Consider the following 27,706-nt stretch of genomic DNA (forward strand, 5'->3'; position numbering starts at 1 on the left):
GTGCTACTACAGGAAATTTTGCTCTTCTTGGCAACAGGATAATCCTTTAGCAGCTCTGTTCATTCACCACTGTGATGCCACAGTATCAGAAAACTAAGCAAAAGGAAATGAAGAAAAAAACTTGAAATTCAACACTTTTGTTGATATACCCTCAAAACTGGCATTTCTAATTCTGACTGCCTATCTTGGAAGCTCCACTTTGTTTCTTCACCCTGTTTATGTGTACAGAAGGCAACTTTTCTCCTTCTGCTTTGTCCTCCCCTTGTATTATTCTAAACCTAATTATTCTGTCACGGCAACTTTACAAGACTATGTATCCCAGATCAGAGTCCTCAGAATGGATATTCTCCATCCCCATGGATATCAAGAATACAGTGCTGGTGGTGCTGCTGTGAGCGCTTTATTGAACAGGATTATTGCTAGCCACTGAGATGTTTCAAAAGGGAGGAATAAAGGGGTCTTTGTGAGTTTTGCTAAAAGGCACAGGTTTGTCTGTCTCTGAAGCCCACTCAGCACCTTCTAGAACTGATCTTCAAGGCATTGGGATACACAAGTTTTGAAAGCTGTCTTAGTGAAGCTCAAAGTAGAGTTACAGTTAAGAAAGGTTCCCTTAGGATGAAGGAGGAGAGGCCAAAAATACAGGAATAAAGCCCAATTCTAACATATTAGACTCATTCTTGCAGCAGTTATTAACAACTGCTAGTATTTAACTATCTACAGCTTCATTAAAGTGTCCTGTATCCATGCCAGCTTTCTCTGAAGTCACTTAGAACCAAACCAGATGGAAAATTTACCCTGATGTGTACTTTACCACAGCATGGATCAGTACTACCTTTAATCACAGCATTCCCTTCACTGAAAAGGGGGAATACGTCAAGTATTTTGGTAAATATAGCTACTACACATGGCAAATGTCAAGATTTTAATGACACTCACTTTCAGTGCTTTCCATCTTCAAAGGGCTTCCCACTAGTTGATATACTTTAAAGTAATGACTATTCAGAGCTGCCCCGTGAAGTAAGTGCTCAAAGCATTAAGTTGTTTTCTGGCTTTCTTCTCTCCCATGAGTTCATTGCCCCAAAACCCTTAGAATGGAGGCTGTATTCAATCACTGCTACACAGTCCTGGTATGTTAAAAACTGTTTCATGACAACATGGCTAGCAGGTAAGTTGTTTTGCTGCTTGATTTGTCCAGTATTCAAATGAAACAACTGGCTCAGGCTCTAGGCTTGGCAGGGTAGGTGCATGTCTGCCATTGTTAAAACCACATTCTTTACTTTGAGTGTCATATCTTTAGACTTCAGTGGAAGCCAGAAGGCAGAATACAGGCTTTGCAATTTGACTGTAGAGTTAACTTCTTTCTTACCACTTGTGTTTTGCTTTGCTGTTCTTAAATGCCATGCTTCATTCTTTCTTCTTTTTTTAATCCAGCTTTCAAGAATGTATTTTATAACAACCCCCGTCTATGAGACAATTATGCTTAGTTAGCTGTACTCAACAGTGATGATTTCATAACATGCCACAAACAGGTGCCCATTAAATTCCTTTATTGGAGACAGAAACATTGCATAATTACAGATTTGATGAGGGAAACTGCAAATAGTATAGACTGTTTCTACTGCCAGCAAAATACAGTTATTACAGGATTTATAGACATACAAATATAAAGTGTTTCTTTCATGCCAGATGGTCCATACATAACAATGCCATTAGGAGCGCTTAATTGTGCTTCTACAAAACCTTTAGAGAAGAATGAGGTAGAGTTTCCTTTAGTTTATCCAGTATTTTTTCACACATCTGTCTTTTACTGGTTTTATATGCTCAGATCCTTGTAAAATAAGCAGTTAACTTTAACATTTGAGAAAACAGAGACCCTTTAGAGGTGTTTACTTCTCCCTCTTTAAGTTGCTAATTTCCCACTGCTTATATGGTATGATCCCAGTAACTACTACTGTACCCTTCTAAATACTTTGAAGGTCAGGTAGAGTGGGACATCTGTCTTTCCAAATTTACTGCTTCGACAGAAATTGTTTGCAGATAGCTTCAGATAAAACTCTTACTTGTCTCCATCATGGCAAAGAACCTTTTACACCCTATCACTCTACTGTAGCGGCCAAGCTAAAGTCCAAGCCATCTCCCCAGGAGATGGAGGGAATAGATTCACTCTGTCAACATCCTCTACTATGGAACAGAGTTAATCTTGTATTTGTCTCCTACTTGCAGTTCCAGTCAACTACTGGGCTACTAGAAAATAAGTATAAATTATGGGAACAGAATGGGCCACTGACCTGTAGGAAACAGTTTCTCACTATTAGATAATCTGGAGCATTACCTGTTTGTTCCCATCTAATATTTTACTGTTTCATGACAAATAAGTGTGTTGCAGCTTTCAGTTAATATACTAGGGCGCAAATTATGAAAATGTAGGCACAGATGTAGGTATTTTAGCAACTGAATAAGAGCAATCTTAAATAGCAATAATAATCTACTACCCTGAAAGACATTTGGTATACCTGGACAGTCTCTCTTTTGGACTGAATGAGAATGGTAATGACGTTCTTCTGATCTCCTATCTTGATGGGTAATTTTACCCTCATTCGTTAGCATACCTATTCTGGAAACAGAAGACTTTGCTCTGGCATTTGCTGCAGGTATTTAGTACTTCATAAAAACCCGAGAGTGCACTAGGGTACAGCAGAGGAAAAAAACCCTGTTATTTCACCTGAAGAGGCCACAATTCCAGCCATGACCAAATCATAATGAAGAGGGCATTTGGCATACAGGAAGAAGCTGATTACATAAGGAATGTTTGCTTTCTTCCCATAACCTACTAATAATAGCTCAGTAATACTATAACAGAACTCCAAAATGAAAGTGCAAAATTTAACAAATTCCATGCTCCTATCTTGATCACTTTGATCATAAAATGAAAGAAAAACTGTTCCTGCAAGATAGTACCGCCTGAGATAACTTCTGAGCTCCTCCATCTCACACTTAAATGACTGTTCTAAACATGACAGAACCAGGTCCTATGAAGAGTTAGCATTATTAAGAGAACCAGCTCTTAGAAACTTTCCCAACTCTTGCTTAGAAACAAAAGCACTACACTTAATCTGCTATTCCCTGCTTACCTCTTTGGTAAAAAACAAAACTGACCAGTACTGGAAAATCATTTAGAACACTGTAGTTAATAACTTCCACAAAGTTGTCGTCTTTTTATTTTTACCTTAACGTTATCCAGCAGATATTTTAAAGACTTTAAAATTCTGTATCAAGCTCTTAAATCCTCCTTAAGATCTTCCTATAAACACAAAATTTAATATTTTATTTAAGATAAAAAATTCAGGATTGTGGTAAAAATGGTAAAAACCAGATACACTAAACTGAGTTTTAAGATAACCAAAGAGTATAAATTCATGTTCAGAGAGAGAAACGAGGATCTAGCCATGCTACTACTACTAGTAAATTTAAACACCTTTATTTTTAGTAAATTTGGGTGTGGTTGATCCTACTAGTGTGGTTAATAAGAATCTGAGCTACTAATTCCAAAATGTTATTCCAAGTCTAAGGATTGACTATTCTAGTTCAGTATTGTTCTCTATCTAATCCCTAATGTACCTGACTGTTCTACCTGAAGGTAATAGCTAAGTTAGCTTTGTTTACAGAGCTGGGGATATATTTGCCAAGTGTGCTGTAGATGGCACTCAGATTCTTGCATAGTCAGGGGAAATATCCTGGAATTCCCACTAATGGTCATGTTTAAAGCAAGGCATGGACAGAAGGACTACTACAATAGTATTTCTCACTAGTGCAATACCAATATTCTATTTTGCTATTATGACTAAATCTACAAATACTTATTAAGAAGTTACTTAAATAATTTAGGACCTACAAATTATTTTTCCAAATCTTGAGAATAGTGACAAAATACAGTAAAACATAACTCTGACACTTCTTAACTACTAAATACTGCAGTTCAGAAAAACTGTAGTCAAGATTGAGAGAGGTCTGTCTCAGTGCTGCATGACAAAGCGTACTTCTAGAATAGTTGTAATCTAGTGCTTCTACATTAAGAGGTACAATACTTACTTCAAGCACATCACTTTAAAATAAGATAGCGCTGTATGAGAGGTGAAGGTGAATTCTTGTTTCAAGATTTTCTGTATGCTACTTTATATTCTGAACTACATATTTTACTTCTTTATAGGTTCATACAGAAAACATTAAATAGATTTCTTATTTGAATAACATTTTTCTCCTGCATAATCAAGATACTGCCACTCAAGCAATGCTTCAAATACTGGACTCCACACAGCATCTTTCTCTGCCACTTAAAAAGCTTTCTGGAAAGCTTATTTGATCTGCAGTAAAATAACTTTCATGTAAAAATCTGGATTTGAGTTAAAAGTGGTAAAAGTGGTGGTACTACTACTCTGTGCTTACAAAGAGGTTAGAGAACTTGCCCAGGGTCACAAAGTCAGTCGCAGTCTCTGTAACATGAGGCATTACCTGTGCAGGTGACAAAGTACAATTCTGACCCCTGAACACCTGCAAGATACCAAAATGCTTTTCTTTTTTTAACTATCACTACTGTTGAAAGCAAAACTTGCTTTAATAGTCACTTTTAGATAGGAGACGAAGTGGCATCATGATACGAGGCTGAGGAAAAGCGGCTGCAAGTCTGTGTGGAAGGCAAAGAAAGGCAGCAATGAACAGCCCACCTCAGGGTACACTCAGCCATCATTTACACCTGCCCACCTTTCAGTATACAAGGTTGCCACTAAAACATTAAATTTATCATCAACAGGATGAATCTCATGCAGAGAGAGACAATGAGCCATACATCGTCTGGCAAGCTGTGCTACCATCTCCATATTATATTTCATGGCAAGGCACTGTCAACAGACAGAGGCCACTGAATTCAAAAGGGTTCCTCCTCTAAAGAAGCATCTATGACATCAGTTCCAGCTGGTTTTCTTCCTTGGAAGACCATGTATAAGACAGACATTTCAAATAACTTGCACTCCAAATGAAACTTTCAAATACCACATTTTACAACATCAGCATTCTTCATGCCCGAGGGAAAATAAGTATAAAGTAAGTATAGAGGAGGGGATCAATGATATCTCTTTGAATTAGGTAAACCCTAAATAAGAGTTTATCTAGAAAGAGAAGGTCGGCTGCTTTTTAGCTTGAGATAGTTGAATAGGTGTAAACAATGGCTGGGCAGAGAGAGCTCTCACTATCTTGCTTTTGTCTTATCAGACTTCCCTTCTATACCCCTAAAAAAAATTAAGTTCTCTTTGCACTTCTATGGACTGAAGAGATTATCTACCCAAAGCAGGAAGCTTTATTAGCATTCTCACCAGATCCTGTCACTGTAAATTCTCAGTGAATTTGCCCTTACTGCAGTTAAGAATCTAGTTAAGTAATACCAGTTGCTGAAGCCATAAGTTTTGGTATCAGAACAGCTTGTATGAAATGCCAGTTTCATGAAGAGTTCTCTCATCTGAAGGACTTTCCCTACACATGAATCATGCTTATGCAACAGAAAACTAAAGACATGCTCAGTACTGAAAATAATCATCAAAAGAATGAAGGGGAGAAGAAAGACCACAAAAAAAACTGGAGTTTGTTATTATCATTTTAAAGTAGCAGTGTTTGTAAAACATAAGCATGTGAAAGGCTGAATCCCATTTGATCAACCCAATTAAACATTAAATAATTGCAGCCAATTATGCAAATATCACACAACAATATTAATTTGTTGATCTTTTTTGAATAGTCTCAAATTCTCATAATGTTAGACTATCTTACGTCTTAAATGATCAATTAGCAGAGCCATAACTAAGTGATGAAGAATGGATAATTGCCTAGTTATGATGTACCATACTCTTTCTATGTAAATCTGTGGCAATTAAACCAACAGGGCACATGGAGAAAAGATGTGCAGATGTTCTTTTACAAACTGTTATTAGCTTAGGGAATACCGCAGTTCTCTCCTAAATTTTACAGGCGAAAACAGGGGAGTGCAATACCAAACACTATTATTTACACATATTATTTGTTTCCTTTGGTTAACAGGATAAAAAAGCAGTGGTAGAATGCAGGGTAGGACAGCATGCAATATCAGAAGAATTTCCTGTATTATACTGACCTGCCAGCTCCCTTATTAGGTTTTAAAGTTTAAAATCTAGAACCTATTCACCTGGATACCATTTAACCAAGATGTTAAAGACAACAGTTAACATACACATGTTAAGACACTACACATTTTCATTCTTCCTTGCTAGAAGAGTCTAAGCATTTCTGTGGGTTATTTCAGTTTCAACTCACATCATTTTGAAGTGTCCATCAGCTCAAAATGTTCAGTCAAAGGAAAAGTGTCTCTCTGGTCAATGCAGGAAACAGTGCAAACAACACTAAATGAAAACGCCTAGTCTCCTTACATAAAATTACTTGAATCCAATTTAAGAAGAGTTTTACACAACGTTCAGGTTTACACCACAGTAAAATAATTCTGGTCCTTATTCATTCTGCTTGTTACTGCTAGTATACCGATGCCTTCATGGAGATTTTTGATGTGATACCTGCCAACTCTATCAACATCCTGAACTGTTAAGGTATGATACAAGTACTTTGCCACACATCTTAAGTTAGATATTTCCACTTTTCATTTGCTGCTAAATCTAAGAGGAACATAAGGGGATGTATTATATAGTTCAGTAAAAGCAAGCCACCTGTGGTTGCTCATTATATAATCTTTAGAGAGCTCCATGCCACACCCTAGTTAAAGGCACTCTTTAGTTATGACACTTGTCTCATTGGATAAAACTCTCTACCCCACATTGCATCTTGACATATTCCCCTTGTTAATTTTTCCACCCGTTTAATTAAAGATACCAGCAGCTTATAATAGATAGTAAGATACCAAACAAAGACCAGCACACAATACAGTTTCAAATGGTCAGAAAAGCCAACACACAATACTATTGCTACTATAAGTGAAATAACATTTTGTGCTTGCAGTTGTATCCTAAAGAGAAAACTATACAAGTTTTAACAATGGTTACATTGTCAGAGAGAACCTTCAACTGTTCTTCATTAAAATATTAGATTGGACTGCAGTGAAAGGTAGTAAAAGGCATGATTTGAGGAAGCAAAAGGTAGTGATGGCTAAGTAGGACTTGTCTTTAAAATCTGATAAAAAATGAACAGCAAAGCCATAAGGCTACTTTTTAGCAGTTGTGTAAGGCATGGACGGTCTATTAGAAATAATAGTATGTCTTCTTAAACTATGTTAATAACTGTCAGTAACTGCAGAGGACTTCTAAAGCATAGGAGAGATGCTGTTGGGTCTTAAAAAAAATAAAGTGCTAAATATTTTCCTTAATCCTGGTGCATCTCTACTCCAAACTAGGGCAATAAATGTTTCACTTTTACCTCTTACAGGACTCCATTAGTGTCAATAAAGTTCCACCAGTTTTACACTGAAGTAGCACTTTGGAAGATTGATACAGAATATGGTGATTCTTTTTGGCAAGAGATATCTTAAAGCTGTTCAACAAAGCTGTGTGCAAAAAGAGAAAGCTAATAAATATTACAGTATGACTGTTAGTGAATATTTGCAGAAGTAATTTCCCCAGCTACATGCTCGATATTGCTTCCAAATAGTATCAAGACTGTATGTGAGAAAGTAGTGCTATATGAAGTAGTATGCGCTTCATCAGAATGAAACCAGGGTTTGAATAAAATCTCTTTCCTTATGCTAAATCCTTTCTGTTGATAACATAGCTTGCTCCTTAATAGGAAGGCTCTATTAAAGTACACCTGTGTCAATGGAAGCTAGATGCATTTCACAGTGACTGGTAAAGGGAACAAGAAAAATATTTTGCTGATCTAAATTATGTAACTGGATGATGAAAGAAATTCCTCAAGCCAAAGGTTTGGTTGCTGTGAAGGAGTTCTTCAACTTTCACAGCCACACCTCTGTAATCTTATTTTCTAGACACTCATCTGGAAGGCAATACTGTCTGCAATGTCCAGCTCTGTGCTAGACCAGACAAAGTCACTCTTGTCTCAACAGGGCCTGACCCAGCCATTCAGATCATGTATCGAAGGATGTATTCAACTATTGAAGAGGTACACACTGCCCAAGCAGCCACTGCATATCCCCATGGAGGGAGGGGCAGTAGGTCAACAGGGAGCATATTGCAAGCATGATCGACTCAGAGAACTTGGGCCTGGAGGACAGAGCCGTTATTTGACAAAGCCTGCATCAGGGGATCAAGAGGGCTATGTGAACTCATGAACTCCACACAAGCAGAGTACAAAAGGAAAGAGCATATGGCTAAACTTGTTTCCCAAACACAGAGCAAAAGGCAGAATAATGTCAGTGCCCATCTAATAGGCATCTTTGTGTTATATGACAAGGTGCTCTGCTGATGATGGCAGTCAAAACAAATCAAACTGAAGAGCAGTTGAAGAGCATTTTACAAGTTTTCAGACTGTATATAAGACACAAGGAGGCTCTAAGAAAACCATTAGGAAAGTTCTATTGCTAACATTCAGCACCTCTACCAAGACAGGTGTTTACCAACAGGATTACAGTATAAATCAAAATGATTGCATTCACATTCGTTGGATTGTGGAAACAATCATCCTGGGAGCAAACTGATACAGGAACTATGCTATGCACAGACAGCTACAGAAGTTATCATTATTCATGTCTGTTCTGTCTGGAGGGTCTGAACTCTTCCACATTCATGACACCAACACTGCCCAGTCGCTGTCTTCTCTTCCATACTGAAACAAAGAAAAATGGAGCTTAAGAATAAAAGTTAAAAGTAGATAGATATAATTGATAACTTCTTTGCTTTATCCTCAGAAAGTGTAACAATCACCACCCATAATAGATTTGAGCAAACTCTAAAGGTACCTTGAAGCTTTATCCATCTTCCAATAAAGACTAGGAACGAGCAATACTGATACTCACTAGAGATGGTAGAGAACAGTTCTGTTTCACTAAAGCTTTCCATCAATTTAATACGTTACCCTGAGGTCAGTTCATTAATTCATTCATAAGTATGTCCCCACTCAAGCTCTAATAAATAAACACATTTGGTTTTACTTCTTTTTATTTTTAAGGTGGCTTTTTATTACAGTTTCCTGACTGAATGTGAAATAAAACCTGCCACAAATACCACAGAGTACAATCAGAGAGAATTCTAACACAAATAAAACAAGTAATCTTTCCATATGCAAACCAGCAGGATCACCAGGCAGAAACAAAGGCAACCGAACACACGGAGCTGTATCCCTTCCAGGGGAAGATACAGTCCCAACACAGCACTTTCATTTGTTAAACTGGCTCAGTATTCTAAAGCTCCTTGTCACCAGCCCTGTAAACAATATTCCAGAGTGCCCCAAATATGCACATAGGGCTCAAGTACATAAATAAAGCAGAGGTGGATAGACTAGCAGCAGATGAAAGTTGGGAGCCCTTTCCCTCATAGCACCATACTCAGAGACCTTGAAAACACTTTTCACAGAGGAATAGACTGTTTAGATGCTTAGATGCTTTATGTAGGCTGGAAAGATCAGTTGATGGTTATTTCTCCAGAGAGGAAAAAAGAAAGCTACTCCAATCCAGGTCCTGCATTGGCAGGAAAGGAGATAAAAGGACATTAAAGCAGGGAAAAGGCAATAGCTCCAAACCAGGATAAGCCACAAAAGTACACTTCTAGATAGACCAAAAAATTATGTTCAGCGTGCTTGTGTTTTACTGTTTACTCCAGCAGGTAAAGCCTCTAAATGACCCTCATATGTCACATCTACTTTGTCTTTTTATTACTAGTTCTGCTGCTCCTGTCCTGTAGTTTGCAAGGTGTTTGACCAAACACTGGTATGGCGCTACATGGGACCTTGGACAAATTACTTGTTCAAAGGATTTCCAGCATTCCCAGATGCCAGTGTGGTTGCCTTGGGATCTCTAACCAAGGAAAAGCAGATGTATCATTAGTTTAACCACAAAGCACTAGATTACCCTCACGTGAGAGTTTTGTTGAAGGTGGAGGCAAAGGGAAAGAAAACCAAAAATCACTGCTTTTCAGAGAAAGGGTGACATCCCCATTTCCCCAAATCAGAAAGCAGGCAAAGGCAATGAATTGTTTGTAAGTTTTGCTGGCTTTAGGTAACATTGTCATCTCATGCTTTGATGTTGACTTTAGAAATTGCAAGGGTCGGTCTGAGTTGCCATTTGAGCCTGCTTCCAGAATTAAAAGGAGAATGAAGATGTCATATCACAATCAAGTGTTTTCATTCCAGAAGTAAAAGCTGATTTAGCTTCCTTTTCTGATTTTGTTGAAGACTTTGTGACCTCAGGCTAATCAGTCCCATCCCTCACTTCCCTCCCTGCTTTGGGAGGTCCTGCTTTGTAAATTTTAAGACATATGTTCTCCTTCCCTGGTTGTTTTCTGACAGCCTACCAATTTACACTGTAAAACTGTGAGAAGGGTTTTGCCTAAATATCTGTTCACTGCTGTCTTGACTACAATGTTAAAATGTGTTTCATACCATATAGTATAAACAATACACCTTGCCTTCTATCCACCCCTTCCAAGTTGCATCCTGATCTACACTTTAAAGGGGATAGCGAAATCTTGTTTATTGTCAAAGCATAGTATGCAAACCCACAAAAATATCTGAGTGGTATTTCAGTGAGTGTATTCCCAGAGAAATGAATCTCATCTCCAAATCTGCTGACTCAAGCAGTTATAGAAGACAATGTACTATGACTAATTCATTAACTCATTCATAAGCACACCATTACTGTATACAATGTAAATTATTTAATCTAAAGTTGTTATCAGCTTTTGGTAACCATGATTTCCACTCAGTGATAGGAAGGGAAATGTATATCCCAGTACTACTACTGTCTCTCTCAATTGGCATGAGAAATGGAATCAGTTCTGCCCATGATTTTCTAATTTGTCACTCTAGCTCTAGTTCCACTGAACAGCTGTTCCAACCCAAAGAAATCCTGTTGAACACAGAAGACTTGCAAAAGAACAATGAGCAGCATGAAAACAGGCTTGGAAACACAATAATGAAGAGAAACTGAAAATGTTAACAAACCATGTATTGTACTGAAGGGAATCATTACAGTGATACCGGATATGGAGCCATGCACCTCTTGATCACCAGTTCAGCTGCAGGATAATGTCCGCAGTGAGAATTTTTACTCTTTTACAACTGCTCATTGTCCAATGTGAAATAGGTACACCACTCTCATTGAGGCAACAGCACAGCACAGAGACCAAAGCTGTGTTTGGCTGTAATTTCCATTGCATCTTATTCTTCAGAACTTGAAGATTCTCTAGAATAAGAGGCTAAGACTGTCCAAATGATATGACAACACTCCATTGATACTGCAAAGAGATAAGAGATTTTATTCCACCCCCACCTTCTTCTTCCAGAGAAGGCACTTGATTGTCTCATGACAAAAACTGCTAAGGCATTACCTATTCCTATGTATTAACACACAACAAGGTGCTAACACCGGCCTCAACTCTTTCTGATGCCAAGCTGTTGTATGACTGCAATTAGAAAGGATCAGTGGAGACTCTGACAGTGAATTGTTGAAGACCCTAACATATATTGCAAAAGCATTGCCCTGGTAGCAGAAGGTAACACAAGAATTACACAAGTGCTTTTAGACACTGGAGACAGATATTTGACATACTAACAAGATGGCTTTAATACAGAGTATAGAGCTATGGAAACAGTGGTCAGTATGTATCACAATGAAAAGTATACAGTAAAACTGGACATATGACAACAACAAAAAAAGTGATGGACACCAGTTATTATTTTAGATAGGTGCATCAGGCACTTGGGATGAGAAAGATGAAATAAAACTGTGGTATGTGGTGGGATTCTGGAGAAGACTACTGTGTATTCTCATACAGTAAGATGATAAAAATGTTTCATGTAACTGAGCTGGGAACATGACATAGTAAGCCCCTCCTTCCCCTCAACTAATAATAAAATCTAGAACCGAAGGTGCCTTTGCTTCTTCCTAGTTTTCAGTCCTACTGTTTGAAGAGAAGGACCTGCTATGGTTGGCACAAGGTGAAACAACAGAAATATTATGGGAGAATGTCTCTTTTTGCCTGGCTCAGCCACTAACAAAAAACACCAGACTATCAGGAATTCTTTCCTCCCTGAGCTGCACTCAGAAATGTCCAATACCATTCTAAAGAATAAAAGATAATGATGCTGTGTCATCTTCCTAGTAAAGAACAGTCAGGTGGTCCTGCTGCAATATTTGAACTACAAGCCGTGTGGGGAGGGGGGAGTGGTAGTGTTGGGAGAAGTAGCTATTCTGGAAACCAGCAGCTCTGACAGGTAAAAATATGTAGAGAATGAAGAGCACAGGAGAACAGGAGAAAAATTCAGTTAATAACAATGGATTTAAACCTGGACTAAAATATAGCATAAAATATTGAAAAATAATGTTGCATAAGTGAACGTGCTTATCATGGTATCTTAGGTGAGTCAACATATGACAGCAGACAGCAGTTCATGAGTAGTTTTTGTCTGGGGTCTCATCAGAAGTACCCTGTGTCAAATTATTTCCACGCACTAGTAAAGGACCTGTAAAATAGGAGTTTAAAAAAAAAATCAACTTTAGGATTCTTTCTTAAAAAGTTCTGATTATTTGGTGGGATCCAGAACTGCTGTGTGGTGCAGGACATCTCACAGGCTTTAGGAAGATTCTGACTTAGGTTCAGGGCTTACTGGCAAGAAGATGAAAATTAAGCAGCAAATCTAAGACCATCTTGAGCCACAAGCTAAGAATGTAGAACAGTAACCATCAGACTTGATCTGGAAAAATCATAATAATGACAAGCAGCTGCTATCAGATCTTAAGGAAAGGAGACTGTAACTTGCCAAGACCTACTCTTATCCCCAGATCCCCCACATCATAAACTATGCTAAATAAGGAAAAGAAAGAAGGCAACTAAACCAAGAAGGGCCACAAAGTGCTGCTCATTGACTTTACCTGAAACAGTATTGACTCCTATGCCCAGACATGGAGGTCAAACACATATTCCAAATAGACTTTGATATTTAGCAAATCACGGAGGAAGGAACTATTTTAAGAACAAGTAACCATGCAATTGGAAAGATGCTGAGAAACAGAAGCTGGCTGTGCCCAGTGAGTGCTTACTACTTTACCCATCTCTTTAATAATTAGCCTATATTCATTTGTGATCGTGACTATTAAGATGCTTCATAATGCTATTTTTCCCTTAAAAAGAAACCTAGAGCACAGTACTGGATTTCAGTGACAAGAATATCTTACAATTCTCATTCAGCTTCCAAGATGAATAAGAAAGTAATACATTACTCTCCATCCGTATCATATTTTCTCAAGGGAAAAAATGTAAAATCAATAGAATAACCACACCAAACTAAAGAGCTTACATTATTACATAATGGGGCCTACAGCAGCACTATTAAAAAGGCTATTTTCCAATGTTTTCAAATGTCCACCTTTTATTATTTTATTTGGTTAAATAAGAGGAAGCAGTTTACCTGGATATCACTCAGCTTATTCAGGAAACGTGTTGTTAACTGAGGTCCATTCTCCATAGTTGGAATGTGCAAGTGCTGACACAGAATAAAGAAGGGAGGGGAGAAAGAGGGAGAATAATATGTAAAAATAGCTTTCTATATATATGAATACCTTAGGGTCAGCAAGAATTTAAATAAATGTCAATAATTTGATTAAATATTTATCAAGCCTTCCTTACACGTAGGCAAGGGTAGTTGAAATGTTTTTTATAGGAGGGCATGCTGAACCAGTGATAACACAGATTAGTTGAATTGTTGTGCTGTTTTTAAATAAAGGCTAATCTAAGCTTTCCGGTAGATCTGCCCAAAATGGGGGGGTATGTTGTACAAGCAAGAGTAGTAACTCCATACACAGTATTTAATTTCAAAGTATATTGTGTAGAAACACAACAGGTACAATTATAGTACTTACAATTCAGCACCATGATGTCTCACGTATCTTAGCACCTGATAATATCAATACATCTATTCCGTTTTATTAATTCAAGAAGTATCATCTAACAGACATTTACTGTACTTCTCATGTTTAATGAACAAAGCACATCCATATATGCAGCTGCAATAATCCAGCCTTCTGAACTAACTCTGTGCTGGCTAAATAGCATCAAGTCAGCTTAACAGTCTGAATGCCTGTAGAATTCCACCTGTGCAGGAGAAATCTCCCATAAAGAAAGTGTGCACTCTCCTGAACCTCTTCCATTAGAGTGGGGTTCCCTGCAATGAGTGGTGAAGAAGAGATGAAGTTGAGAAGGAAAGAATGCAGTGGTTCAGAAATCTGGTTCCTTGTGAAAGTCACCTCTCCTCATCTTTCCCAGGTGCCTTAGGCTTGAAAATAAATGTTCAATAAAAGAAACAAGGGAGAATGTATTGTTCTGTATCTTCAGACAGGCTTGGAGCTGGGAACTTCTCCTCACACACACAAATATATATATATTATTTTAACTCTTAAAAATACCCTAGAAGACAAGGGGGAAAGGTCTCTTCTGATAACATAGCAGTAACTCACTTGGGAAACACAAAAACTGACACTGATCATCTTTCCAGGAGCCTCTGGCAGCATTCCTTTTCTATCTGGTTTTTAATTAAGCTGCAGTTAATTATGATAAAACTCTGGAGAAGGAGAGGAGAGGCAGGAGCTGGGAAGGGACAGAAGAGGAAAGGAAAACAAAAAAAAAGGGGGGTGAAACACATTTTCTTACCTTGCCTTTATATAAAATTTTAGAGACAGGACATACAACACAGGCTGTTCCAGCACCAAACATCTCCTTTACTCTGTCCTCTTCCAAGGCAGCTGTCAAGTCACCCATAGTGATGTACCGTTCGGACACTTTGAATTCTCCCTGCATGAGAAGAATCAACCATAAACATTGTAAGACTTTACAACTGGTTTGTACTTTTGTTTTCCATGTTGAAACATCTCTAATAGGACTATTAGCCTAGTGGCAATCAGTCAAGTTTTGGCTATGATCCTGTGACCTTTTCAAACCTTCCAGTATCACATAAGATAGATTCTAATCACAACAATTACCTTTGAGGAAGCCAATGCTTTGCTAGATACAATGCTGATGAATAAGTGGCACTACCCTCTGATTTGGTTTATATGACACAGGATCTGACTGCTTATGGTCTCAAGCATGCTAGAGTTCATACAAAAATTACCCAATTATGTCAAAACAGCTTTGATCCCACTCTCAGACAATCCCTAAGCAAAATACATTCTGTTAATTCCACCTCCCATGCCAGCTACATGTGATAGATTTCTTTAATCCCTGGTAAAATTTCACACTGTAGCCTGCACACAGCTGTCACATAAAAAATTACTGTACTACAGGTATGAGTAAAGCAATTCACACTGGACAGTCTTAACATAAGTTGTTTTTTACCTTCTACAAGTGTTAAAGAATGCATAGCAACTGAGTGAGGGGTTGTGTTTACAGAACAGAAATAAACCTTGAACTTTGATGTTTTCATTTCATGGATTTATGTGGACTTTATTGTTGCATTAGAACAAATTAAAGCTTAGCCATTGTTTCACATCCAAGTTCTTTAACATGAAACAGATGCTTTTGATAGCAGAAAACATGATTAGCTCTAGACAGAATATTATTTGGAGAGAAGAGCAGGGACACCACATAAGCAGAGTTTCAGATAGGTTAGAGAATGGAGGTCACAAAGAACAGAACAACCTTCGTGAAGCAGAAGACACAAGAGGACTGAGATGAGAGTCTGGTATCTCACAAATAAGCCCTATCAACTGAGAATATCTATCTTGTAAAGGAGATCAGGCTGAGAAGCATGAATGTGTATCTGTAGCTAGGGTGTTCCAATATGAACAAAGATGTGTAAGAGTTCAGTGCAGGTCAACAAGTGGCACATATGTGCTATAAAGTACATACCTAGCTCTCTTCATTGCAAGTTAGATGTAAGTGATATGTCAACTGTACTTCAGGAAGTCTTTCAGCTACAGGTGGTTGGAAGCTGAGTTAGTATCAGAGGAAAAGGGCCAAAACCAAGAGACAGGATACCAGGCTTGATGGGCCTTTGGCTCTGTAGTACTCTTTTTCAGGCCACAATAAGACCTCTGAATACAGTACAAGCACAATGGACAGACAGTTTGCTGCCTTTCAAGGTACAAGGTAGTCCCAAGTGTCCAAGTAGGTTCTTGGATAGCTACATGACAGAACTGGAATCTGGAAGCAGACAGATGACTTCAAAACTGTGGCTGGATTTTAGGCTGCATGCTAGTTATTAGAAATAAGGGTGAAACCATGAGAACTAAATGGAGAAAGAGTGTGCTGATGACTGAAGTATGGCTCTAGTCATGCATGGTAATTGTTTCCTTGATTTAAGTTGCTTGACCAGATGATTTGATGAGAATTTTCATGTTAAATACTACACGGGGATACTTTAACAAGCTTGGTATTGTTCTGTGTGACAGATGTGGGTATTCTAATGATGCTGCTGGAAATCTGAATTAGCATGCTCTTAGTTCCCACGCAGGTTAAGGGATTTCAGTACTTACAGGGGCTTACAAGAAAAATAGAGACAAATTTTTATTAGGGTCTGTTGCAACAGGACAAGGGGTAATGGTTCCAAGCTAAAAGAGAGGAGATTCAGACTAGATAATTTTATTCTTTTTTTACAGTAAGAGTGGTGAAACAATGGAACAGGTTGCCCAGAGAGGTGGAAGATGCCCCATCCCTCCCTGGAAAACCATTCATGGTCAAGTTGGATAGCACTTTGAGCAATCTGATCTAGTTGAAAATGTCCTTGCTCATTGTAGCTGAGGTTGGTCTAGATGACCTTTAAGGTCCCTTCCAATCCAAAATATTCTAAGATTTCAAAATACTGAACACCAGAAATGCTTACTTTCATCGATGTTGTAACACGATAGTTGAAACTATCACTGCCAGGGTCAAAACACTCACCCAATTGTGTGCCAGATCCAAAATACTTTGTCTTGTCACTCCTGGAAGGATGATGCCATCTAAAGGTGGGGTTGCCAGTTCATTTTCTGTCAAACACAAATGAAATGGAAATACTGGTTGAAAAACAAAGAAACAGAAAAATGTACTGATATTACACCATTAATTAACAAACTTACGAATAAGGGGTTCAGCATCCCTACTTTGTAGCACTAATACAAAACATCTACCAGAGATTTTGAGGCCCATTTACTCAACAAGCAAAACAGTGGACACCTTGCCAAATGTATCACGAGAGGAGGCTTCCTTGATGTTTGTATGTAGTGTTTGTTCTTCCATCTGACCTTTGCAGCAAATCAAAGCTAATCTTTTTAATTTTAAGCCATTACATAGCACACATTCAGTGTTTCTATTACCAGAGAATTCTGAGCACTTACTCTTTCAGACAGCCAGGCTCTTTTAAGACAGTCTCAAATCTTCACTGAGAAATTATGATATCCACAGTCTTTCAGAATTTCTCTTCATATTTTTTTTTTGCTAACCATTGTTTCTTCCCAATGAGAATCCATTACCTTTCTTCGTCTTATAAAGATACTATCCTGTCCATTAAATCCACAAGCCATTAAAGTTTTTGATTCTTTTATACAAGGCCACATGAAAGAAGATACATATTTTCATGTTTGTCTTACATCACCCCTTATGACCTGTAAATGGTCACTGAATCCAGGCCTGTCTGAATCAGTCTCAAAGGCAAAACTGTGTTAAAAAATGTTCCTGTAGGTACTGTGAAAACTTGCAGCTGGGTACGAGAATCATGGTATTCACCCTTGGGCTGAGATAGCAAGTTGAGCTCAGCTGCTTAATACTCTGTTGACAGTTCTGCACACAAACACAGCCTGCCAGCCAGTGCATACACAGCTCCAGACTGATTAGAGCATCACTCTGCAAGAGGAGGCTTTAGGAGTTGGGGTGAGGTAGTGAAAATGGACAATAAATAAATTGAATTGTTCATTGAATCTGCTACTCACTGTCCATTCTCTGGAAATATCTGTTATTAATGTAGCCACCCCTGGAATTACTCATTTGGACTTGAAGTTTTTCCTACCTATGCCTCATGTTCCTTTTATGAGGATGCCAAAATGTATATAAAAAAGGCTGCCCTAGAACACTATATATTTTGCTCTGGTTTGACTAACCAATAGTGTGATTCCCTGACCTATAGCAGACTCCTAATCACAGCAGTGGTCTCTTCTTTCTCATACAGTCAGGAACAATGAGCTTTCTTTCTCTGGAGTCTGTCTAGCATCACTCCTAACATGATGTGTGTCTGGTCCTAATTCTGGCACAACTACCATAAAAAAGAGCATTTAAAAATTTTCCATGAGCAACAGGTCTCATCTGAATCTGAACACTGAAGACCTGATATTCTGCATTTGTGACCCAGTCACATACAAATGCATCCCTTTCTTAAACAGAAAACTTCAAACAATGTGTACCTTAATACCAGATTTTGACTACACACCAGCTAATATTCTCTACTGTGTGATATTGCCACAGAACTTGGCCAGAACCTGTTAGAGCTCAATAATATATATTAATTGATTTGAGCTAGTTTGAAAAGGTGCCAGGCCAAACCAGCCACCAAACAGCACTTGAGTAGCCAGGATGTTGGGCATCACAAAATGCTTCTAACAGCCTGCTCCATAGAATTTTGTCAACTATACATATGATGCCTACCAGCCTGGGGCCACCCAAAGAACATCTGCTCCCCTGGTACCCGGCAGAGATGATAATGCTATACAACACAGCATGCCGAAACCACTCATCCTCTCTGTGAATTGATGCCAAACCAGTCTCCATATGACATCAGACTGTCCATCTCAAAAACAAAACCAAAACAAACCAACCCAGACTGAGCTCACAGACTCCATTTGTCTTCTGAATTATTTTCACATGCTAGAAGCCTTAAAATGTATAGTAGCAAAAAGGGGGGAAAGACATTTGAAGGAAAATGTCAGGGCTTCTCTTCAGTTGACTGCTGTTATTGTTACAGTAGTAGCACTATAAGTCCAGTATTACATTAAACCAGGCACGGTATAGGCATGCTGTAACAATGGTACTCCATCAGTGTTTAAAGGGATTTTTAAAATGAGGTCTTGCATATTACACAGCTTCAATTTTTACACACCTGTATTTATGAACATATAGCAGGTAAGATTCCAAGTATGGGATGCCTTCAGTACTATTCACACTAAACTAATGCTGAGAAATACACCAAAATACATTTTAACAGAAGGGAACTTCAGGGTCAAGGAGAACCCAGGAAACCTCTGTTTCAGCATTATTAACAGCTGACTTTCTCTTCCAGTTTGTTCTGTTTCTATTCCTTTCTCCTTATTCCCCTCAGGCTTTTCTTCTACTCTCCCGTCATGCACTCACCCTTTGTGTCTCTGTCAATTTACTTTCCTCAATTACTTTCCCCTCATTTTCTTTGCCTGCCATCTCATTCATTTGATGCTCTACCCTCCTTGCTATTGCTATGGCTTTCTATTAGACCAGAAGGTACGATCCTTATTTTGCTAGTAGTCTTCTTGTAAAAGATAATTGTGCAGCACAAATAATCCTCCATATACAAACCACTAATCAAGCTTGCCTGATATTTTACCTGCCTGTTCTAGCAAAAAAAGGAAATAACTTATTTTTCAATTTATGTGAGCTATTTTGAAGTGGGCACTATTAATCCCAATTTTAATAACAGCACAAAAATATTAAGCAATGCCTGAATGCTATTCACAAAGCCTTAACATTAAAGCTAGAAGTAAAACTCAGGTGGTTCCAAATCATTCTGAAGAAAGGGAATTTTTGGAAAGTGCACACAGATTTCATAGTTAACAATATTCAAGTTGGACATAGGTTTAAATTTTCAGGTTTTCCATAAAGTCAAGCCTATTTTCTAAGCAAAAGAACGGGTGTTATTAAAGGAAATCAGTTTCATTGTCAACAGCTGATGTGCTCTGAAGAGACAGGTGGAAGGAACTGCAGGGTGACCAAAATTTTCACTTTGTGAACATAAACCATAAACAGTGTTTGATAACCAAAATATCACACTCTTAAATTTATGCCAGAGCAGCAGTGGCAATACAAAAGCAGCAGAGACTATGTCATATTATTTTACCAGAAACTGAGAAGTTTCTTCCCCCACTCCCTCCTTGATGTTACAAAGAAAATATTTTTCCAAGCTCCTCCTGATGCCCAAGACAACATGTCACATTTAATCACAGGGCTGTAACTCAAAATACATAGCAAAGGCTTGCAAGAAAAACCTAGTCTCATTGGAAGCACAGATGTCCTTCAGGCTTTGGTCTTTGATTTGTTATAAACCAAGGAGAGCGGTTCAGACTACTCTGCAGTGACCTCTGAATACACAAAGAAGGGCATTTTCCTTTTGATGATGATCTGTAATTTCTGCCTCACTATTTTTATGTTAGATCCCTCTCTCAGCTGCAGAATTTGCATAACAAAACAAAACCACATTTTAAGTAAGTGTCTTTTGTGAAGTGACAGAACATAATGGCAAACACAAATCACAATGTAACGCCATAGGTAGGTGTGTGATGACACACTTTGGCAGCAAGTGTTTCTTAATCAAAGATATCATAAATTAAACATTAATCAACACACCAGGAGACAGAAAAGTGCTCCAATGATGCTAATGACCATATCGTGTGGAATGGCAGGTTTGCCAGTATACAGTTAGCTTGGGTGGCATGAATTACAAGTTGTTTGTTATGGCCACCTCACAATAGTACTATTCAGTAGTGCACTGGTCACGTAATGATTGGCAGATCTTTGGAACAGTACTGTGCTGCAGCTGGATAATTCCAGCATATTACTGGTTTAAGTACAATGAGAACATTGAATTCTAATTCTGTCCCCCCTTTGGTGTCCTTTCCCTGAGCAGAATGAGCCAAAATCTATTTTTGCGTCTTTCCAGAGAAGTTATACAAGGCATGAATTTGGCCATCTAACTATGCTGACAAATCTACTGCTGCTGTAACAACAAGAAGATTTCTCATATTTACAGTTTCATTCACAAGACATCACAGACTTGTTCAACACTGAATGAGTGTCATTCCTCTTACAAAAGTGGTAATGATTTTGCAGAAAAACGAGTAATGTAACTAGAAATGAAAGTCAGGTAGCTGGATTCCCATTACCCTACACTGTCTAAAGCATACCGCTGTCCCCAAAGAATGTTGCTTCTTTACTGCAACTGATCACTACCAGAAAAGTGTCAGTGTTCAAAGGTACCTGTGGCACTATGATGAAGTCGGAGTCCAAATCATACATGTGCTGACATGCAAAAATTTGGTAACACTTAACTTGCACTGAAGACCAGCACTCATGGAAGTCAGGAGACGTCCTTTTATTCACTTGCCTATACAGTGGTTCAATCCTTTAAGGACCAAGAGTCAGGTAATCCTCTGAATCAGTTCTCAGGTGCAGCTAACACTTCTCAAGCTCTGAGTACTTGCGTGCTTAATGTCTACTTTTGAGATGCCTAGTTGGCTGTTCATTAACTAGATAGCTTTCTAATCAGCATATATATTGCTCAGAGATGACTGTGGGTACAAATTGGTAAAAATGGCTTCAAGAATGATGGCATATCTTGAAAGTACCTTTTCAGCATTAGCAATGTGGGATGCTGGCTGACATGTTTCTCTCTCTCTCTGCCTCCCCTAGACAGAACTTCAAAATTCTTCAAAGAGAGAGATGAGTTCTTCCTCAGTTGGATGGCAAAATACTTCTGTCTATCATTTAGGAATATTTGTCTTGTCAGAAAGTGATAATGGGAACCACTCATACCCAAAGACACAGAGTTTAGAGTTATACGGCCATAAGGTATCTTTAGTATGTCCCCATATTTTTCTGACCCAACACCTCCTTCAAGATAAAGCATGCTGCTAGAGTTGACACCAAGCCTCCAGTGAGGCTGTGGACTGGCCCAACAGTTTAGGATATTAGTAGGTAGTACTCACAGCTGCTCCAGAATCTCCTCTTTCACAATAGTATAACTTAGTTATCTACTAGTTTTCAGAAAAGAACAAACATTTCCTTTAATAAATCGTCTTTTTATATGATCTGCACTTTTATATAGTTTATTTTGTGTATTAAATTCCCAACTGTTCTACTTAGAATTTTCATGGTTTGTGTTACTATACCTCCATCTTCATTTATCCAGTAGAGAAACAGATTCATTGTTCCAACTTCAGTTATTTGATGATCTTCTCCATAGAGCCACAAAACCTGCTGGCAGCCGAATTCCAGGGCCTCTTGCTGGGCATAAATAGAAGAACCATAATTCCTTCCAGAAATTAAAAGAAAGAGCAAACAATTATAAGTATCTGGTTGGGTATTTTCTCATTTCTGTGCAAGGTTTTGTGCACATTAACCTTATGAGCTAGTGCTCTGCACAGTCACTGCTTGTCCCTGAAATATTTTCATTGGAAGCATTCTACTAATATTTTCCTAGATTATTTGTATCTACAACCCAAAAACTTCCCATCCAGCTCATGTGGGTTTTTTGGGGTTTTGGGTTGCTGTTTTTTCTTCTTTTTAAAAAAAAAGGAAAACAAAATCATCTAACTTATCTCACATATGTCAGATGAACCTCTTGAAACACAAAACTCACCAGAGGTAAGTTATTTATTTTCTAGTAAAAGACATTCACGGAACTAGTAGCTTCACGAGCTGCAGACAGGCCTCAAATTCCATATCCTCAAGAAGCAATTGTTCTCTCAAAATGCTGCCTACAGTGAACCTGACTACTGAGCTGCTCCGTAGCTGCTTTGAGGGAGGGAAAAAACTCTTTACAGTTTCTGATGTTACCATCAAGACCCAAAGTTAGCAGCCCAAAGTGCTGACCGCACTGGAGTTACATTTTCACCTTTGGGCACAAATCAAGTCAGTAGTGATTCCAGACTATGCCCTTTTTTTTCACAGCTGACATATGAAGGATGCATAGGAAACAATGTATTCCTAAAACCAAACAAAACCAAACAAAAGCTATAGTTCTCAGAACATCAGACTGAATGAAAGAAAGCTGTTGAGCAGCATTTGACAGCTACTAACTTCCTGCCTAGAAAAAAAGCTCCCAGGTAGAGGCAATAATCTTTGTCTAAACCAAAGACCAAGGACATATAATAGAGTAATTTATTTAGCCACTTCCAAATTGCTTGCTCCTGTCCAGTCCTAAGCAGCTTCAACTCTACAACTCAAGTACCTGGATGTTAACAATGATGTTTCTACCTAGCTAGTGCTTTGGCCTAGTTCAGCAGAAAACTGCCAGATGATGGGCAAGTTGATGCAGATAACTGTCTCATGCTTTTCTTTAAACACCCGCACTCCCCTAGTTAACTGCAGATAGCTTGTTGGGACAGCCTGCCAAAGGAGGAGGTCAGCAATCAATGCTGCTCACTGCCCAGCTGGCAGAAGGCTGCTACACTGCTGCATCACAGGAGTCATACCTTTAGTGTCAACTTCTGCAGGGGGAACAGCCTAAGTATTACATGGACACCTTCCAGGTCTAGTGTCTCAGCCTGAGATGCTGCAATATTGCCTCTGCAAGTAACCCACTTGACTGTAATATGCAAACAAAAATATGCAACTGAATTGTATACATAATATTTGGGAAGTACAATTTTGAAATCTGTGTTATAGTAAAGTGTTTGTTTCACTGCTACATTTAATACCTCTATTTCTGCTGGATTAGATACTTCACTAAAAACTAAATCTCCTCCATAAACTATGTAGAAGATGTAGAATTATGTTCTCTTACGCTCCTAGTTTGCAGTCCCCCGTTCCTCCTTTCCAGGCTCTTACATATTTCGGATCTGCCCATAAGGATATGGGGTTAAAGCTTCCACTTGCAAAGTAAGGGCCCACAGGGCTCAGTATGACATACAGTAGGGCTTTAGTTGGCTTCTTCACTCCAAGGGAAGGCTGAAAAAAGGGAATGTAAAAAAAAATAAATCAAAACTTACTAGCAATAGATACTACACAATTAGCTTTTGAACACTGCTTTCATATGAACTGCAGCACAAGAGTGCTTTTACCAAGAAAATGCAAAGTGCTGCAATGAAAATATTTATACAGCTACCCCCCTACCTAGAGCAATGTACAACACAAATTTTATATACTATCACCATTCATTTACAGCTGCTTCATTTATCTATATATTATTCTAATCTTCATAAGTATTTGTAAAGCCAACCATATCCTGGGCTGCATCCAAAGAAGTGTGACCAGCAGGTCAAAGGAGGTGATCCTGCCTCTCTACTCTGCTTTCATAAAGCCTCACTTGGCATACTGTGTACAGTTCTATGCTCTACCATTATAGGCTTCTCTCTTACCACTGCAAAAAACCACTAATTTTAAAGTTTTAATTAAAATGAACTCCCTATTTCTAATTCCCTTCATAAATACTACAGGCTTGACTCACACCCATGTGAAACTCAGTAATACCTAGTTGCTAACGAGTCTCTTGTAAGGTTGGGTTTATCTGGGTTCAAGAATAAATTTACACAGGAGCTTGGTTTTAGTTCTGTTAAGAGTGTCTCTCAGAAAGGCCATCTTAATTTACTGGGCAGAATCTTCCAAACTCTCCTCACTGAAGTCAGGATGAAGATACAAACTGAAATCACAAAATAACACAACAAATTTCTGTTTCCTCACAGTTTCTTTAGATTATTAGTATTTTGGAAGCATACATTACTGTGTGACAAATAACTATCCTTTTAGTAAAAACCCAAAGTTAATCTAGATTTTGCCGTTGCCACTCAGACCAGTAATAAAGTTTACTTTCTGAGACTTAAATCAATGTGTCCACTAGGTGGTGGTGTGGTCAACATAAATTTGTGAAGTAGAGCTGCAGGTGACTAACGTGGAAGTAAAAACATAAAACCGATTTGCCCCTGATCTGTAATACTGTTGTCTAGTGGCTACTACATATTTCCCTTTATAGATAGAGGCTTTTCCTTCGTGCTTAAGTAAGCAAAAGTTATGAGGAGAAAGAGAAATGTTTCTTACCTCAGTTCCAATTAAGGTAGGACGGATGTAAAGGCTGGCAGCGGTTGAGTATGGGACCCACTCCTTTTCCACTTCCACAAGCTTCCGGATGCACTCTAGAAGCTCATTCTGGTCAAAATGCTGGTAAGGAAAAGCAAAACGTGAAAAGCAAATGGAGAAACAGAGCCTAAACACTCTGTGGTCTTTATAGATCCATATGCTAAGGGGAATGCTTCATCAGGATAAGTAACAGTGACAGCCCATAGAGGTTCATAGGACTACACCGTCTTCCTTGACTTAATTTCTCACAGAATTCAAAGATCCCATGGTTTTTGCTACTGTGCCTTTTTATGCAGTATCCTGGATGACCTCGACTGCAAGAAAAGTATCCTTCTGAGATAGCAAAAAGGAGCCACTGACCCTTCTTGCCTCCAAAGCGCATGGAAAGAACAGCCTGTGCAGCCAACACCTTCGCTTTGGCACACTGCAAGCTATGGCACCACCTCTTCTGCAGAAAGAGTGATTTGTGTTATAACACTGAGGGACCCACCAAGTCTCCTAGTTTCATGAAACTGCAAATTTTTACAGTAATAAACCTAATAAGCATGGGAGGAAAATCACTGGCCAATATCCAGTTGTTAAAAGCCACGTTAAGTTGCTAGCATGACCAAAAATGAAGGCACTCAGAGGCTGAAGGACTTAACTGAAGTAGAAAGAAGAAAAGGAAGGACATTAGTGCCAGAACAATTTAATCAGCTCTGCATGCAAATATCTGCAGAACAGCTCTCATCCCTCAGAAACACATTTGAGGCATTAGAGAATGAAGAAAGCAAAACACTGTGGTGATTTAAAGGAAAAATGTATTTCAAACAGTTCACTGAATATGATCCCTTAACGAAGTTTAACTGAGCTATTCAAGAGTTAGAGTGTTTGATAAATGTTACAATACTGTAAAGGTTCAGAGGTTTGCATTTTGAAACTGAAAATATGCTCTGACTTAGGTGAACAAGACACCTTAACTACATACTGGCAAAGTTGCTCGTCTTGCTGATCGTGCCATCCTCTCCATGTTGAGGGTTGGCCGGAACAGGCGGATTCTGCCATCCACTCCTCGGTAAGCTTTCAGTCCTTCAAACAACTACCAAGCCGAAAAGGAGGAAAAAGAAAGCAAGTAATAATTGAGACATTTTATCCCTTGATAATCTGTGCAAAAGCAACAAACAGGTTTTGAAAATCAAAGAACTACACAGTACTTAAGGCACAAGTGCCAACTAGTTAATGCCTGCAGCACGCTCCTTTGAGGGAGTTTTATGACATTTATATTGCAAAGGTGACCTGCCTATGCTTCAGACGACTTCATCTGTCAGAGGACTTAACAACAACCATTTTTTTCACAACTTGGTTACAGCAATTAAAATTTGTAGCATGTGTTTGACTTAACTATTCACTTACATCCTGACTGATACATAAAGCTGAGCTAAATCAGTATTCTCCACCTTAAGGAAAAGATCTATAGAATTTAATTACATATGTTAAATATTTTTAGGGCTCTGTCCAAAAATTCATTTCAGTAGGAAGCATGGAATAAGGTAATTAAAAGAACTCTGTTGTAGTTCTTGTTGTAGTTGCAGCAAAATCTTGGTCACTTAGTTCCCCCATACAACCCTATGCTGTGGAAAGGGGTTTAGCTAGCATGAGAGACAGAGGCATCAGCCTTACACTAGAGGGAGAATGCATGAAAATGTTTACCTATACTTAACAGGAAACTTAAATTAGCCACAGCTATCCCATCAAACTGCACAATCCAGATGACTGGTGTTGACAGTCAATTTACCAAAAACGTTATTCCATCAGTGCCCTACCAGCAGAATGTTCTACAGCATCTCCTAATCACAGCAAACAATATACCCACAAAATATCCATAGTTATTTGCAGTTACAGATTTAGGAACAAAAAAAAGAATCCTGTATTTGTGTGTAAGTAATTTTAGTAGAATACTCAAGGTTTCGTTATTATTAAATTCTATAACATTTCCCCAGAAGGATCAGTGGAGTGCAATGTCTAGAAAACCTTTGTGAGGTCCTTCCACATGACAAATTTTAACTGGTTTGTAACTGGGTTGCAGGAATCGCAACAATATTCCTTTGGCTATATGCTAACTATGTAGCAGAACCAGAATTAGAACCCAGAACATTTGGCCTTCAAAAAATTTATCTTATTAAAAGGCTTCTGTGCAGTTTTGAAAAGGAAACAGTTAATGGGACAGATGTGGCTATAAGAAAAGAAACATTTTTAATAAAGGGTGGCATAGCTGGTTATATGGTGATACTTTGATATGATTTTTATTGGGTCAGTTACTAGCTAATACCACATTGCTGTAATGCCACTATCTTATCACAGAACGGTTGTTTCCCCCCACCCTTCTCCCCAACACACTCACAGAATATTTAATGAGAGGGAAGAGAAAGGAATGTTGCTACTACTATCTGATCAATGGTTTGCGAGGAGTAAGAATCACATCATTACTGAAACACAAAGCCTTCTCAAGCTGTTAAATCTTTTTCTCCAGTGAA

The 27,706-nt window shown here is 38.4% G+C and overlaps 1 protein-coding gene across 2 annotated transcripts in view; it reads right to left on the minus strand.

The window, feature by feature from the left end:
* Positions 1-1,530: 1,530 nt before the first annotated feature.
* The window catches only part of BCAT1 (branched chain amino acid transaminase 1), a 57,542-nt gene continuing 31,366 nt past the window's right edge, over positions 1,531-27,706 (minus strand). For both annotated transcript variants that reach the window (XM_034063017.1, XM_034063016.1), the window contains 8 exons: positions 26,161-26,271; positions 25,155-25,274; positions 23,905-24,068; positions 22,289-22,431; positions 17,070-17,155; positions 14,841-14,981; positions 13,603-13,677; positions 1,531-8,805 (listed from right to left, as the gene is read on the minus strand). In XM_034063017.1, coding sequence (XP_033918908.1) covers positions 8,764-8,805; positions 13,603-13,677; positions 14,841-14,981; positions 17,070-17,155; positions 22,289-22,431; positions 23,905-24,068; positions 25,155-25,274; positions 26,161-26,271 — 882 coding nt within the window. In that variant the 3' untranslated portion in view covers positions 1,531-8,763. The remainder of the gene's footprint in view (positions 8,806-13,602; positions 13,678-14,840; positions 14,982-17,069; positions 17,156-22,288; positions 22,432-23,904; positions 24,069-25,154; positions 25,275-26,160; positions 26,272-27,706) is intronic.

The sequence above is a fragment of the Melopsittacus undulatus genome, chromosome 5 (assembly GCF_012275295.1).
Source record: "Melopsittacus undulatus isolate bMelUnd1 chromosome 5, bMelUnd1.mat.Z, whole genome shotgun sequence".
Lineage (NCBI taxonomy): Eukaryota > Metazoa > Chordata > Aves > Psittaciformes > Psittaculidae > Melopsittacus > Melopsittacus undulatus.